The sequence below is a fragment of the Corvus moneduloides genome, chromosome 2 (genome assembly GCF_009650955.1).
Source record: "Corvus moneduloides isolate bCorMon1 chromosome 2, bCorMon1.pri, whole genome shotgun sequence".
Lineage (NCBI taxonomy): Eukaryota > Metazoa > Chordata > Aves > Passeriformes > Corvidae > Corvus > Corvus moneduloides.
This window is the reverse complement of record NC_045477.1, coordinates 118,825,956-118,842,899: the sequence shown is the minus strand read 5'-3', so window position 1 is coordinate 118,842,899 and position 16,944 is coordinate 118,825,956. Positions and strand designations below refer to the sequence as shown.

At 48.6% G+C, this 16,944-nt stretch overlaps 1 protein-coding gene across 1 annotated transcript in view; it reads left to right on the top strand.

Moving 5' to 3' along the window:
- The first annotated feature begins 1,372 nt into the window (after nucleotides 1-1,372).
- Nucleotides 1,373-16,944, top strand: part of PDE9A (phosphodiesterase 9A) — a 52,837-nt gene continuing 37,265 nt past the window's right edge. Inside the window, exons 1-3 of the mRNA XM_032101044.1 lie at nucleotides 1,373-1,810; nucleotides 14,964-15,034; nucleotides 16,847-16,924. Coding sequence (XP_031956935.1) covers nucleotides 1,742-1,810; nucleotides 14,964-15,034; nucleotides 16,847-16,924 — 218 coding nt within the window. The 5' untranslated portion in view covers nucleotides 1,373-1,741. The remainder of the gene's footprint in view (nucleotides 1,811-14,963; nucleotides 15,035-16,846; nucleotides 16,925-16,944) is intronic.

Sequence of the window (16,944 nt, the reverse complement as noted above, 5' to 3'; positions counted from 1 at the left end):
CTGTGCCCACCTCAGAATAACCATGGGGAATAATCTAAGGGGTTAGCCTCCGGGATAGTTCAGGGCATAGTCTGTGAGACAGACTGCAATACAGCCTAGAGGACAGTGGAGTGGGTAGTGGGGTATGGGATAGGCTGTAGCACAGCCGAGGGGACAGCCCAACAGGATAGCCCCTGGATACCCCTGCAGTGGCAAGGGCTCTCTCCTGAAAGGCTTCCAGTGCCTGCTCCAAGCCAGCAGAGGAAGGATGTGAAGCAAAGGCTTGCACTTCCCAAAAGAACCACCTTGCTGCTGGCTCTGGGAACTTTACAAGTACCACCATCTTCAGCCTGAAAGGTCAGCCTGGCTCAGACTACCAGGCGGCTCCGGGATCCACTCAGCCCTCCAGCCCCTAGAAATCCCCTTTGGAGAGCAGCAGAGCCCTGTCTGCATTTGCAGGGGCAGCCAGGGACAAACAACAGCCAAGGACAAACCACAGGCAAGGACAAGCCACAGCCAAGCCCCTTGGCCTCTGCTGGGGTCAGCTGTGTCTCGCTCTGGCTGCAGCGAGGGCTTGGGGTGGGCAGGGTGAGCAGCCCTGACCCCCTGCCCCATACCCTGCTCCCCCAGCCTGCAGCACAGAAGAGGCCAGGAAATGCTTTTGCAGCCCCTCCATGAAAAGCCGCAGAAAATCCAGAGAGTTAAAGCTGGCAGGACGGGCTGTGTCCCGGCTGTCCCGGCTCGCAGCCCATGGAGCAGCCGCCTCTCCGCTGGCTCCAGGTCCGTCCCCGCCGTGGCCGAGCCTCGCCCGCCGCCGCTCCGGCTCCCCGGGCGCTGCAGCGCAGCCCAGCCCAGGCACGGCAGATGGCATTCGGCATCTGCTCCCCGAACACACCGCCGGGGCTTCGCTCCCTCCTGCTCTCCTCACGGGAGACGCCTTTGCCAGGAGACTTCACGTTCCCCTAAATAACAAATTCCTTCACTCCGGGGGTGGCACGGATGGCGGTGGGCGAGAGCATGGGCTCTATGCTTTCTTCGTGCTTCTGGAACTCACAGGGGGGAAAAAGCTGCTGCTTTTTTCCTTCTGTCCTTGTAATGATAACGGGAGGGATGTGGGAATTGAGCTGCTGAGTTTGGATTGAGACGGTCCAAGCCCCGGCTGGCAGTGGGTGTCTGAAAGGACACTTCCAGCACAGGGCACTCCCAGACGGGAGCCTGTCACATCGCTTGCACTGTGCAAGCAGCTCACCAGGAGAGGCACTAATTAATAATTACGGTCGTATTTCAGCGTAAAATCAAATGACATCTCTCGCCACCCCGATGAAGGAGGTTTTTCCTCCTCCACAGCCCCCCCCCGAGGGATAAATGCCACTTGATCTTGTGCATAACAGGAGCTGGTCAGTCTCAGGGTCAGAGCCCCAGTGCGGATTCCCAGCAGCTCTCAGCCTTAAAGCCAAGAGGGGTTGTTGCTATGGGAATGGAGAGGGGGCTTGCAGGCAGCATCTGGAGCCTGTGTCTTTCCCTGTCCGAAGCAGCTGGATTTGGAGGGAAGCAGAACTAAAAGGAGGTGGCAGAGACAGAGGCACAGCAAAATGCATGCACGTTAGAGGAGGGACCTTCCCAGAATGAGAGTACAGTGGGATACAGAAGAGCGGGGACACCAAACTGTCAGGCAGCGGTGGCTCGGCTGGGTAGGATAAACCTGATTTTCTGCTCTGTTTGACGCTGAAAACAAGTCCGGTGAGAGCCCAGCTGTAGCAAGATGGGATCTGCCTCCTCGACTTACCGGCCCAAATGTATTTATTTGGATATTGATGGAAGAATTCAAAAGGTACTTTCGCTGTTTTTTCACCAAGTGGCGTCTCCGGACGCGGCGGCGGCTGCGGGCGGTGTTTGCTGCGCGACCGATCCCGCACCGCGAGGCAGACGCGCACCCAGCGGGCTCCAAACCCTTTTTGAGGGGAAAGGGGGGGGATCCCGCGTGCCTTCTGCTTTGTACACGGATGTTTATTGAAAGGGGAAGGGGAGGCTGGCAGAGGGGAGGGCTGGGCGCTGCCAGCACTAACTCGCTGCCAGCTCTCCCTGCCGGCGCGGAGATCCTCGGTTTCGCAGCCGTGTTGGCTTCCACTCCCCGAGCGGCGTCGCGCCGTGTTTACAAAGTTTAGCCTGTGGCGAGGTTTCCCCCCAGGCCGTGGGAGCAGGGAAGCTCAGCGTGCCGAGCTCCCTGGACAGTGCCTGCCGGAGGGTTCTGGCCGTGGGCATCTCCCTCCGGCCGAGCTGAAGGTCAGGCAGGTGCCCGGCTCTTTGTGCGATGCCGCTGCATCGCCGGCGGCTGCGGGGTCCCCGCCGCCTCTGCCAAAGTTGCTCGTAAACGCCGATAATTAAAACTTTCACTGCCATTCGCCTGCCTTGTTTGGTTAAGCACGGCTCATAGCGCAGGGAGAGCTGCGGGACAGACGTGTCCTGGCTAAAAGGGAGAGCTCGCACGCTGTCGAGCTGACAGCCCACTGCTTTTAAACAGAAGCAATGCCGACGCGTTTCTGCAAGTCTTTTTTCCCCTTCTCTTTGTCAGCAGTTCTTCGGCCGCAAACCGAGTGCCTTTTCTGTAACAGAGAGCTGCTGCGAGGCTCCAGAGCAAGTAAACTCTGATTTGCAAAATTCACATCTCTCTCGTCTTGCTGCTCTAAATTTGCTTTTCACCCAGCCTCGCCTTTTGTTTCTTCTTTGTAAAGAAACAGCAAAGATACCCTGCCCCTTCCCTCCCCTCTGCTGTGTGAGCGACCGCAGAGGCGAGGTAGATGGAGAGCTGATACTCACGGTCCCATCCCACCACACACGCCTCCAATCCCCTCCACCACTGCCCTGGAGACCCACGGCAACAAGACCTTGTGTGTCCTCGGGAACAAGACCTTGGAGAATCCAGATCTGTGCCGGATTCCCCAGAGAAGGCTGCTCCTCTTGATCCATCTTAGACGTAGCTTAGTGGTGATGGTGGTCCCTCTGCTGCCGTGAGATCGTCCGTGCCGGCTCTGCTGAGCTGAGGGCACCGATTCTCTTTTGCCAGGGTTTAATAAATTGGTTGCCTGGTGGCCCCCCGAAGCATGGATTGTACGGAGCCCCTGGTACCAGTACAGTTCAGTACAAGAATGTTTTGGCATTTCGAAAGGGTGTGAGTGTTTCCATAGATGTCAGTAATGCACAGTGTCTGTCATCTATGCTGGATTAAAAAAAAAATACAGCATTTCTCCAAACAGCCTCTGGAGAGTACTTTTAACACTAAAGGCACAGGAGAGGCACAGTCACATGAGCAAGAAAATGCGAACTCAGGCAGCATTAAGGGGGTTTAAGCTCGATAAAAGTTATCTGCTTCCTTTGTCAGATGTAAAATTCCGCCTGTGTAATGTTTGGAAGGATTCCTGAAATAAAAATGCCGTGTAAATGGGGTTCACCCAGCGGTAAGCAGGGCATATCTCAGATTCTCCTGCCTTCTCAGTAAAATCATTGGAAAGAAGCAGAAGGGAGAAGGAAAAAAAAAAGCAACATCCCTTAATCTTCCAAGGAATGCGGCATTGGAGGCTTCTAAAGGGAACTCATTAAATCAATGCTAAGCTTCTTGTCAGCCAGTAACGAGGTACGAGCTTCATTATAGCAGCACTTGTTGAGTTTGAAAGGGCTCAGGTCCAACTCGGACTGGCCCTGCTGGGCAGCGTGCAATGGGACTGGGCATCCCACTCCAGCACTCCTTGTGGTGGCAACTGTTCAGAGGCAATTTTTTTGTTTCCATGGCCTCATCCTGAATTTCCACCGGTGCAGCCACAGGGTGTGCTGTTGACTTTGGGAGAAGTTGCTTCACCTCTGCGCCGGGGTAAAGGAAGGGACAAACCTGGCCCAGGGAGCCGCACGCCGCCTCCCCTGGGACCCTGCGCCCTTCAGATGAGCACTGGAAAGTGCTCTGCAGCAGGAGAGTGGAATTAAACTAAGTAGGTTTGTGTGTTGGCAGGTCCAGAGGGGCACAGGAGGGAGGGCAGAGGGACGTGGTGGTTACGAAAGAGGAGTTGACTGGCTTTGAAATCCTTCCCAGGAGTTATAAAAATAAAGGAGGCACCATCAGCCCGGGTGGAAAGCGGGACCACACCGGTGCCAGCACGTCCCAGAGGAAGGGCTGAGGTCCATATCTGTGTCTCACAATATCCTTCTGGACAAAATGTCCAGCCCATAGCTGGATAACCGTGGAGTGATGGATGAGCAACTGGCTCACAGGTCAGGCACAAAGGGTTGTAGTGCATGGGGTGACATCAGGCTGGTGTCCGGTCACCGGTGGGGTTCTGGAGGGCTCCTGTGCTCTTCCACACCCTCATTAACAACCTGGACACAGTACTCTAATGAATACAAAGTAAGTTTGCCAATGACACTAAATTGGGAGGAGCTGTGGACTCCCTCGAGGGCAGAAAGGCCCTGCAGAGAGACTTTCACAAATCTGAGGGCTGGGCAATCACCACCTGTGTGAAGTTCAAAAAAGAGAAAATAAAGGATTCTGCACCTGGGATGGGGCAACCCTGGCTGTGTGCATAGACTGGGGAATGAGATGCTGGAGAACAGTGCCCAAGAAAGGGACCTGGGGGTCCTGGTCTATGGCAAGTTGAATATGAGCCAGCAGTGCCCTGGCAGCCAGGAGGAACATCCATGTCTGGTGGGCATCAGGCACAGCATGGCCAGCTGGGCAAGGGAGGGGATTGTCCTGCTCTGCTCTGGGCTGAGGTGGCCTCACCTCAAGTCCTGGACGCAGTTTTGGGTGCCACAAGATAAGAAAGACATTAAACTATTACAAAGCTTCCAAAGGAGGGCAATGAAGATGATGAAGGATCTGGAGGGGAAGCTATGTGAGGAGCAGCTGAGGTCACTCGGTCTGTTCAGCCTGGAGAAGAGGGGACTGAGGTAAACTGACCTTCCAGAGCCACAGCCAGGCACAAAATTGTCTTCACCAAAGCTGACCGTAGGGCTGGGCTCTCCTCCAGTGGGCAGAGTTGACTGAACACCTCTCCATGCTGGGGCAGCTTTGGGAGGGACCTGAGGTGGGCCCCCCAGCCCAGCAGACTCCACCAGTGGTACCCCCAAGCTGGCAGAGGTATGGTCATGCAGGGGCTGTGGGAGGGGAAGATAAAAGGCTTTGTGGGATTACAGCCACACTCCAGATCCAGGGCTCTGCACAAACCAGCTTCAAAGAGGTCACTTGTTCTGGGAGCTCAGTGAAAAATGAAATTCCAGTGTCACGCTCTTGCTATCCAGCACCCTCACAAAGGGATGCACACCTGGGGGAAAGAAGTGCTGCTTGGTTTATTTATTTCTAAAGGACATTCTCAGCCAGCAGTGCATTACCTGCTTGCCTGGACACACACCTCCCTCTGCACTTCTCACGAGCACCTGGGGCTGAGCACAGCAGAGAAGGGAAGCACATCCATGTGCCAGCCCTGCCACAGCCTGCTCTGCTGCCAGCCACAGGAGAAGATGGCAGGACAAGGGGAAGCCGTGGCTGTATTCCATGTAGGATAAAGTGATCTCCACAAACCACCACGGACTGGGATTTCTCCTGATTCCTGGAGTGCCACTAGATGGGGTCAAGCACCCAAACCCCCAACATCAGTGGGGAGAGGCCAAACTCAAGCCAGATCTGGAGTCTTATTTTCCTTCACACTGTTATTAACCCTTTGGCTGTGTTTTGAAGAAAAATTCCTATTGAGTCTGTTTTGAATTAAAAATCCACCAGGAAAAGAAAAAACGTTCCCCAGCTCATGCCCAATCTTTTTTTCCATGGAGAAACTACTGGGAACATTTTCTTTTGACCTTTGAGATTTAAATGGTAGCAGAGCGGAACCAGCCAGTGGCCTTATTCCCAGCTGGGTGGCTTCACAGCTCTCCTTTTCAAATGTCAGAGGGTAGTGGCTTTCCTTGCAGAGTTTTAAGGAGTTCCTCTGAGAAAAATGCTGATTTCAAGAGGATTTGTGTTTCCAGTGTCTTAATCAACATCGTATTTGTAACAGATACGGAAAATCAGAGGGCTACAGAGCCTGAAGTAACTGGAAAAAAAGGACTGTTGCCTTTGTCAAGGATTCTATGAAATCACTCAGTGGTATTTTCCTCCTCTTCAGAAAGCAAGTAAAGAATTTTGGAGTCATTTTGCTGGTGTACTGAGTCATTCTGGATGTTAAACAGAAAATTTGCCCTTTTTTTTTTTTTGCCTCAAAGAAATGCATAGAGTTCAAGCTTTCTGGGTGTCTACTGACCTGACCTGTGTTGCAGGACTCTGAGCCATCCACAGCCACTGCTCCTCTTGGCCCGAGGTCCCCAACAAACAGGACAAGGCTCAGACTGAGCTCTGGTGCCGTGGTTGTTGCACCGAAACACCAGCGTGCAGGAATCGCTTCTGTCATGTGAGTTTTCTTTTCAATTAGAGCAGCAGCATCTGTGGTAGAAATGCCCAGATTCTAGCAAAGCCAACAGATTTTTCCAAGGCTCACCAGGCTATTTTTAACCTGCAAAACTGGATTCAGATGAAAAACAAAACACAGCAGAAAAAATAATGGTGTGATGGTCCCTTCAAGGCGATGAAGGATTTTTGCATCCCGATGACTCTTTCAGCACAGCAAGGCAAGCCTGTGGACCCCATCCTGTGTCTGTTTGGACTGAGGATTTAGGGGAACACCCTTTTAGCTGCTGAACACCAAAGGGGTGCACAGGGTGGGTGTTCGTGGCAGTCAGGACATGGACACCTCTGAGAGCTGCTCTGTGACACATCCTGCTTTAGCACGGTGAGGCATAGGAATGTTTTTGTGGGATCAAGGCCTTTTTCTTAGTGCTGGCAGATCTCTGTGGCTGTGGGAGGGTACAAAGTGGCACAGCCTGAGTCTGGCCAGTGGTCTTGGCTAACCTTTGCTTTCTCACTCCAGCTGGCCCTGGTAAACTCGAGGTGGCTGCTTGTTCTTGTAAAGCGGCACGAAATGAACAGCAGGTTCCTTGGACTCTGTCACATTCCAGCTCGTAAACATTTTAAGAAGTAAAAATGGCTTCAAACCACACTTTTAAAAAAGTGAAAGATAATGTCACACATGGGCCTCTCTCTCCCCTAAGCTCCCTTCTCCTTCCCTCCCAGTGGGGGCTCCTCAGAGCGTTTAGGGGACCAAACCATAATCCCAGCACAGCTCTGTAATTCCAGCACAAAACTCTTCCACACCCATCACCCAGCAAGGCTCGATTACTGCTGTTTATCTTTGTGGAGTCACACTCGGTCTATTATATTTGTTACAGTTGATGTTCTCACTAGTCCAGACGCGGTGTAACTTTAACACTCTCAGTCTAACACTTTCCTCATAGGTAACTCTGGTGTTACCTACGGGTTCAGACCAGCCAAATGTAGCTTATTCTCCTCATATACAACTCTTCTGGGTCAGCACAAACAAGGCAAAATCATTCTGTTTCTAGAACCTTCCTTGGGAACTTTCCTATACAGATTCAAGTCAGCCTTTTGCTGGTTTCTCCCCAAGCCTGCTTTTCCTCACTCCATTAATTAACATTTTCCCTCTAACAGTCCTCTATTACTAAGCCAGTTCCAATGTCAGACTTTAATCGTGTGAGCAGTTTTGGAACAAGCAGCTTCACTCACAACTACTGAGAACATTTGGTGCTAAAGCATCCCTATTTTCCAATTTACAAAACATTTCAAACCTCATGCATTTGTGTGCTGCAGGGTTAATTGCACTTAGTACTCCATTAGCAGCAATTGTGTGCCCTTCTTGTGTTAAGAAAAGCCAGAATAGAGACATTTGTGTTATTTGTCAAAGGTTGAAATACTTATATGAAATGTTTTTATTTCTGCTGCAGAGGATAGGAGACTTTCTGCCTGGCCCCTCACAATCAGCCTTGCTGGTTCCTGGTTGTGTTCTGCCATTAATAATTAGTAATGACAGATGGAGTATCTGCAATATGTCCTTTGGTATAGTCAGTAGGTTGCATGAGTCTCTCTTGAATGTAATGTCCCTTTTTCTACGAGCCCCAATGACTCTAAAAATTACTGAGATCCTTCTTTGCTCATAGTGCAAGAGCCAACCTCTGCCATACTGCCCCTCTCAGTGGACAATCTCCAGGACTGCTCACACATCTATGAGTGCATCATAGACGTTTTTCTTTCCTAAAAAGAGGAAAATCTCTTTTCCCACAGCTCTCTTTTCAGGGATGTTACAGGGGTGGGAATTGCGACTTACCACATGCCACATGCCTCGGGATCCTGGTACATCAGCTCTGTCTGGCAGCTCCTGTTTCTTAATTTAGGGCACTGAATATGATTAGGAAGCGAACGGGATTCACCCCGTTCACAGACATCCCGAAGTGAGTGATGACTGCTCCAGGAGAGTCCTGCAGGGTCCCCTGTAGTCACTGGGGAGGCGGGTGGCATCTCCAGGGGATGATTCATCCCATCCCAAGGTGGGTTTTGGAGACATGTGGGCTAATTTGGATTGTCCTCCTTTCCTGCTGGTGACAGAGGGCAGCTGGCAGAGAGGCACCCGAGAGATGCTGAGCCTGTGGATGGTTAAATTGCATCAGACAAGCCCCACATGTCCATTTCGTGTTGAAATGAGCATTGTTGAGCCACGTCCCTGCCCAAAGCTGAGTGTGAATCAGCAGGATTACAGAGCTCTGGCTTTTGGGATAAAGTATCTGCCACGTTCCTCATCCTCTAACAGAGGTGCCGTTTGAAGAGCTCGGGGGAGTTTTCATTTTTGCTCAGACCCTCAGCTGAGGGCTCTCGTGTTTTCTTCCCCACACATGGACAAGCACACATGCACTCGTTTTCTGGTCTTCTCTTAGAGAAGCTCCCACTGCATCAAACAGATGGCAACTCTGGCAGACTATTTTTAATGCTGCCTAACATTTGAGGCTCAGATAAATGAGTGGTTTTCTGAATATCAGCTGTTAATTAGTGCAAGAAATAAAAAAGGAAACGGAGAGTTTGGGTATAGTTGGGCTGATGCTATGTTTGTATCTGAGTTCAAAGAAAGAGAAAGCTGGAATGTTTTGAAATATGGGATTTTAGGTAAAGCTTCTTTTGGATATTGGGGACTATGACAGAGAGGTCATTTATTGATATTTTTTGAGGAAGACCTATTTGCTTACACATCTAGAAATACGAATTCCTTCCAGTGATTCCTACAGAGGATACCTAAAACTTCTGGATCCTCCTTCATTTTTGTATGGACAACAAAGACCACTGGAGAGACAGGGAAAATCACAGTGAAAAATTTCACATCGACCTTCTGCCTTAACAGTTCAGAAATCCACTGTGAAAGCTGCTCTTGCAGAAGGAGCAGCAATTTTCACAGGCCATGCAAGATACATAACTGAGTTTTATTAGAATCCTTTCTGACGCACTATCCCCCAATCTCATTAGTGAAAGATTGTAATTTAGGTTGTTTAAACTCTGCAGTTTCAGCCTTGACTTTGAACATTGCTCACTGAGCTGAATGAAAGACATGACCAAGTGCTAAAGTATTGAAGACAGCAGGTTGAAACCAGAAAAAAAAGAAGTAGAACTGGAAACTGGGGATCCACTGGCTTCAAAAATATTTTTGCATTATTTATTTAGGAATTTTACTTGGGTAAAATAAAAATAATCAAATAGAAGTTAAATTCTTGGAAGAAAACCCAGTTATAGACAGCAGATCAGAACACGGTAATGTTCTGACCAAGGTTTGCTGTTTACAGAGGGGATTAGCTGTTCTGAGGATCAAATATAGAACAGAAATTGGATTTGTAAGCTGTGTTTTTACCCATCTTATCTGAAAGCAAAATATAATATGATTAGTTGTAAACTGGTAGGCTGCAGAGTCTGTGCACAATGGTCCTTTAGCAAAATCTCCATCACAGTCCTTAATCTCTCCTCTCCAAGTAGGAAAGCCAGCCCAGAGCACCAGGGCTCTTAATCCCTGCTCTTCCTGAGAGGGGTTTTTAAATCCTTGTTCCTGGACCAGAGGTGGATGCTGTGGATTAAGAGACAATGGCTCCTTATTTCAGAAGAAAATGTTTCAAAAACATGTAGAACTGTTTCCAGGAAAGAAATCAGTGCCACAGAAGTGAGGGCCAGGTCAGGAACCAGGCATCCTCATCGAGCCGTGCTGTCCTACTTTGCAGTCCCTGCATGCCTCATCAAAATGTTATTTCCACTCCAAAAAGCCTCAGTTATTATTCATTCTGCTTTTCCCCCATTTACGTCACATTGCTTTCCAAGGCAGAGAGAACATTCCCCACCTAAATTGAATGGCTGCTCCTTGGTTTGATGGAAACTCCTTGACACAAACAAGTTAAACATTCAGAGAAGGCTGCTTTTCCTGTCTTTTTTTTTTTTTTTTCTACAAGTGGTAGAATCACAGAATTGGGTTGGAAGGGATCTTTAAGGGTTTAGTTCAACCCCCTGCAATGAGCAGGGTAATTTTCAAATTCATCAGGTTCCTCAGAGACCCATCCAGCCTGGCCTTGAATGTTCCCAGGGATGGGCCACCCTCTGTCTCAGAGGTTTTGATAACAACAGCAAGGACAGAAATATGAAATCATGTTAACTCTCATGGGAAAAAAAAAAAAAAACCTGTTTGCAGATGCTGCATGACTTTTCAGGAATACAGCCTTTTCCTCCTGGCACAAATCCAGGGGAAATGCAGTTAGCAGGGTATATATGTGGCTGATTTTCTTCATGGCATTTAGACATCAATCTGCAAGCTGAAGCAGAGGCCTCTGTTTCCCTTTCCCTCATGGTTTGTAACTGCTGTGACTCTGCTCAGACATGGTTTGGGCTCTGCTTTCAGAAATGACACTGACAACTGATGTCTTGTATTGACTGGTCATGCAGGAGGCTTTCGTGCCACCACACAATATCAGAGTCCCTGTATCCTCTCTTTCTTCATCCCTGGAGGTTCCTCCCAGGATTTTTTGGGCTGACTTGCATGACTGTGCACTTTTTTGATGTTTATTATGAGGAAACCTGGAATTTCATTACAGGAAGCCCTATACATGCATGACCTTAGCCCACAGCCCCAGTTGTAGGAAATGCCGTGGTCTCCTGACTTTGGCCTCTGGTATGCAAGGTCTCAATCTTCTCCTAAGCAGGGAGATGTTCCAGCACCAGGCATCAATGCAGGGGATGAAGTGCTGGGAGACACATCTCAGCAGTGGCTTCTCACCCACAGGGACCTAAGCAAGGTGACTATGGGTCAGAGACAGCTGAGACAGACCTGAAGGGAGATGAAATTTGTGGATCAGACCCACAGACAGTGCCAGAAATGTATGATCATGGAGAGCCAGGCTGAGCAGCAAAGGCTTTGGGACACCAGCCCAAGCAGGGACATCTGCACAGGGCTGGGTGAGATGTTCTGTCCTGCAGCCAGTGCCAGCAGGGCTGCCTGTGCTCGAAGGTGCAGGTCAACCTCTGCAGGTCACGGGAGAACCCACGTGCCCCACATGGCCCAAGTGTGGCCACCAGCCAAGTGTCCCCACATTGCCTTCCTGCTGCTGATGCCCCCCCAGTGATAATGGACTCTGGGCAAATAGGATTCCTATACTGTGCTGGAGCCATCAATAGTACTCAGTGCTGTCCTCCCATCCCCTAAAACACATTCCAGTTGTGTTCCACCAGCACAACTGGCATCGACTTCGCTGGGAACACAAACCTGTGGACAAGAACAGGAAAAATTGCACATTGCTACGGAATATCTGAGGCTGGCTGCTGTGTTTTAGAGCAGAAGGGAAATGCTCAGAAAAGCTCAGCAGGCTGCAATAGAAGGAAACTTTATTAGCATGTGCTTTTTGATTAAAAAAAAAACCAAACAACCAGCTGAGGACAAGCATCCTGAGATGAGTACGAAGCTGCAGTGGGTGATTCACAAACCCAGTTTTAGCAAACCTAAGTAAAAATGCCAAGCATGGAAAACTAAGAGGCATGTATAGAGATAGCTCATGGTCTAGTATCACAGCCTTTGTTTCACTTCCCACTCTTTCACTACTGCATGGAGTAAAAGGAAACATTAAAATTCAGCCTCAGTGCGTTGAAAGTTCCTACTGCTCTCTGTGAGTCAGGCCAACTTTCTTACCTTTAATGTTCATTAATAACCTTTTTTATCTTGTCCTCTCTTGTCTGTCCTGGTCAATAATAATTGATTTCCAGAATAAGAAACCTCAATACCTGAAATAGCACTCCTGGCACATCACAAGCCTTCACCCTCTGTTCAGCCACAATTAACATCATCTGCCCAGCTCCTGCATGTACCAGTTGTTGTACTCTCCAATACTCTGCCAGCCAATTTTAGCAGCTATCATTCTGTCAGGATGCTGGGTTCTGCTGGGAGCAAGATTTCAGCCCTCTCTGAACTCCATTGGCTATTTTTTATTGCTTTGATTGCTTCTGTGCTTTAATAACCAAGGGTCAATTACTGGGCAACAGAGACTTTTAAAACACACCCATTTCCCCAGCAGCAGTTACCACCTGCCTCAGCAATCAAGTGCCTGCAAGTTTTATGAAGATATTGCCTGGAGTAATTTCATCTGGGGCAAAAACACAGGGTGTGAATGTAGGTGTGGGTCACACCCACCTCTTGAAGTGACCACTATCGTCCTCTCCTTTGCCACAAAACCCCTGGTGCTTTGCTCAAGAGTAAGAAGGCTCCTCACCACCGGTGAAAACTGAAGGTTGGAGCTTTGCTGAGGTGCCCATGCACCTCCAGAGCAAACCAGCCTGGCCAGGGCTTGCTGTGCTGTCCAGACTATCCTGGTACTTCAGTCTCTCCCTGCCCTGACCTCTGAGCAGGCGTTAGCAGCAGAGCATCCCCTGGGACCTTCCATGGCTTCCCCATTTCCAGTGGCAGAGGTGTGGCTGGCACCGTGTGGCACCTCCAGGTGAGGGATTTCCCCTGGAGCCTGAAAGGCACCTTGGAGGAGGCGCAGGGGAGCCGTGTCACACCAATGCTGGGACAGTTTAGGAATCAAAGCACTTGAAAGTCAGGGCTGACAAAGTGAGGCTGCAGGCTTAATGACCTCCTGGCACCTACACGTTTCAGAGGAGTCATTAATTAGATGGTGACATGTTATTTTTCCAGCGTGGTCCTCACCTCACCAGCCCCCTCGCAGCAGTCATCCCGGCTGGCACATTCCTTATTTCCTGGGTCACCAGCCTCGAGGCTGCTCTGGGGACATGTACCCCCCTCACACCCATGATGGTGGCAACAGGAACTGTGTCTGACAGTATGGGGTGGTTGTGGAGGGCGAAAAATTGCATTTCTGACACTCGCAAGGAGAAGAGAATTTTGACCTTGATGTCCCTGTTCATCTGCAAAATACGAGTTTCTCGTTCCTCCTGAATTTTGCCATTAGGTCAATCTCCACAAGTGCCTTTGAGCTGCTGCATCCTGAACCTGGAGGCTCTGTGACTCTTTCTGGTGGGATGTGAGAGGAGAGAGCTGCAGCACTGAGAAGGGAAGCTGCCTCTCTCAACACCTCTGCTCCCCCACTGCAAGGCCCTGCAGGCTGCAGCCATCCCATCAACACCAGCAGCCTCTGGACAAACCATCCCTGCTGCTTTTTGCTTTTCCTGCCTTTGAGAAGGAGAGCCATACCTGCGATGAGGCACTTTATTTGCATGGCAGGTTCAAAGCCTCCACCACGGTCACTCAAAGGAACTCAGAGTTACTCTGAGAAAAGGGACATAACACTGGCAGTAGCATTCAAACCCAATCCTTTATTCTCATGTCTACACTTTCCTTTTATTCCACCCACACTGGCAGTGGAGATACTTTTCAATGGCTACTTTTTCCCCAGTAAGTCCACTAGGAACAAGACTTTTGATTTGGAGCACTGGAAGATTTGATAGTGCAACACGCACTCAACAGAGGAGACATGGGTTTGGGTTGGAAGCAACCTCAGGGACCTGGTTCAGTGGAGCACAGATACCCTATAAACACACATTTATTGAAATGGGAGCCTCCTCATTTAGAGTGATGTTGAATTCTTGAGTGTTTTTCTCTCAGAAGCAGTATGCTGTCTCTGAATCCAACAAGATATCAAATTAGGACTCCTGGGTTCTGTTTCTGGCCTGCCACTCACCTGTGATAAGATACAGGGCAAATAATTTAACATAAACAAGCTTCAGATTACAGAGCTTAAATATTGCACAGGGGAGAAGTGAGACTGATGAGAAGTACTGTAATGCTATTATCAAAATGTTTTCTAACCGAAGAAGAGATTCCCAAACTGGGAGGACCATCACCTGCAAGTCCTGATGGACACAGGAGTATTGGGGAAAATTGTGTCACTGAAGGCACAGGAATAGCAGAAATGGGATTAGGGGGATGTTGTGCTCCTAGATGTGCTGCTCAGTCTCCTCTGCATTGGGGCTGCCTGGTGTGTGTGGAAGAGTGGGGGGGATAAAGAGATGTTTGGAGAGATGGCAAGGTAACAGTGGCAAATTTTGCAATTCCACGTCTGGCCTCTGACCTAACAGCAGGAGCAGCTGACAGTCAATCAGAATGAACCTAGTGTAAGCTGGTATAGTCCAAAAAGCAGTGCTCTTTTATACCATCCAAGGACCTACACAAATCCAGGCAGTTTTCTTCCCATATCCAGGCTCTTACCTCCTTAAATTTACAGTTGTTATCATCCTGCAGCAACACTGCATTTTGAGAAACCCTGTGCTCTCAGTTCACACATGTTATTGCTCCGCTTCTGAACTGCACTTAGGTCTCCAGAGCTTGCTTGCTTTATCAACAAAGACACAGGTATTACACTGGAGTAGAGAAATACTCCAGCTCACAAATCAAATCAGATAATTGAAATCACAGACTGTGCCTTAAAATTAGCCCAGAGCACACCTGAGCAGGATTCATATCTCCCTGGGAAATAACCATCCTTTTTCTTTTTCTTCATTTTTTTCCCTCTGCTGCTGTTCTGTTTGGAAGGTGATCTTCAGTAAATACTGCAATTCCAAAGATATTATGGACCTTTTCTGCATTGCAACAGGGTTACCAAGGTAGGTCTATCATTTGTGACATTCATTTCACTTTTGGTTCTTTCCTTTTGGAACAATTTAAAGACAGGCTCCACATGATTTATTTAGCTGCTATTCAGGCTTGTCTCTCGTTCCAGTCTGCTGGAAGAAGAAACTGGGGCAATCCAGAGCTGGAAAAGTGTGGAGGCAGGGAATTGAGCCACCTCAGTGTTGGCTGCACATGAGGAACAGAGTGGAATAGAGTAGAAAGATGAGAAATAATCTAAAATAAAAGCAAGTGAAGAAGCCCAGCCCTGAGTACACACAGGCTGTGCACACCTTACACTTATATCTCAGTACCATGTTTTTGCCCATATTGAGTGAAATGCAGCCACATGCTTAGACCCTGTTTTTGAGGGGAAAAATTGGGGCCAACAAGAAGTATTGCCACTAGGTAATAAGCTTTCTTTTTAGATGCTTTAAAATCTAATCCCTGGTATGGGATAGTCAAACACAAAGTACCCCCAGCTGAACCGTTTTACAGAGCAAAAACATCCCCAAATCCATTGCCCAGGCCACGTATTTCCTAATTTATGTTGTCTTGTGAAGTCTCTGTATCCTTCCTGCTGTAATTTTCCATTTGGGGAAAATCCACATAGGATTTGTTTCCTCCAACCTAAAGAGCAGTATCCAGTGAAATCTCTGTGTTCAGAGGGTCTAGGGTCAGGGGTGGCCGTGTGGGAGAGGTTGGGGTGTGGTGGAGGATGGCTTGATGTAACATCCATCCACCTATCCACCCATCCATCCACCTCTGCGACACCTCCAGGCAGTGGAGCAAGGGAAGGGAAGCCCCTAAGTCACCTCTAGAACCCTTAATCACCTCTAGGACCCTTAATCACCTCTAGAAGGGGGGGATCAGCTGTCTGCATAAGGACCTGGAGCAGGCAGGATGCAATAGGGCAAAGTCTTTATCTCTGGACACACAACTTTACAATACAGGAAAAATGCAGGAGAAAAATAAGCCAGTCTTTTAATCATGGTTTATTGCATGACTCCAGCTCTGGGGATTGAGAGATAAAATCGAATTTGCATAAGCTGCTGGACAGAATTAATGCCCTTTGCTGTTTGTTCTACTTCCTCCCATTTGACATTAGAGAGGTTCATAACTCTTGTTTCCCTATGATGTCAAATACTTCCATTCCATCACCCGGGAAACTTTGTTTAGCAGTTTTAATCATTCACAATCAGGGTGTTCACTGCATATTTGGCATTTTATTTTCATCAGAAGATTTTCAAAGGAAAATTGCATTTCAACCAGGATCCTGGAGCCAAAGTAAACCTCCAAGGTTTACATCTGAGCCTATGAGATCACCCTTAGCACAGTATTTAAAATATGAAAAGACACCATATTCAGCAAGATATTTGTTCTGTTTGTTTTGGTAAATGAGTAACTAAATAATTTCAAGACATTCATAGCACCAAAAGTCATTTGTATAGTGTGAGTCAATATGTAGCTGCTGAGTCAATGTATCACAAAACACAGCTTTTTAACAGAAATTATTAGTCAGTGAGTCAATAGAATAAATGAATTAGCAGGGAGCAAGGTCTGCTCTGACATAAAAAATGATCACACTTCGCGTTGCACATGGGTGAAGCATCAAGCCGACCCTGTCCTGTGCTTTGATCCTTTCTGCTCTGAGGTAACAGAGGTGCCAGACACTCCTAGGCCAGGCCAGGAGCAAAGAGAAAAGATGCATCTGCAGGAGAGAAGATGGCTCTGCATCACATGCAGCAGCACAGAACTGCAGCTGGCATTTCTAGGTCAAGTAATCCCCTTTGGAATTTGCTTTTCAGGAACACGACCATCTCCCTTCTGACAGCAGACAATTGCATGGTGTCCATTGATCCCACGATGCCTGCAAACACAGAGAGGTAAGTCCTGCTGCCACCTG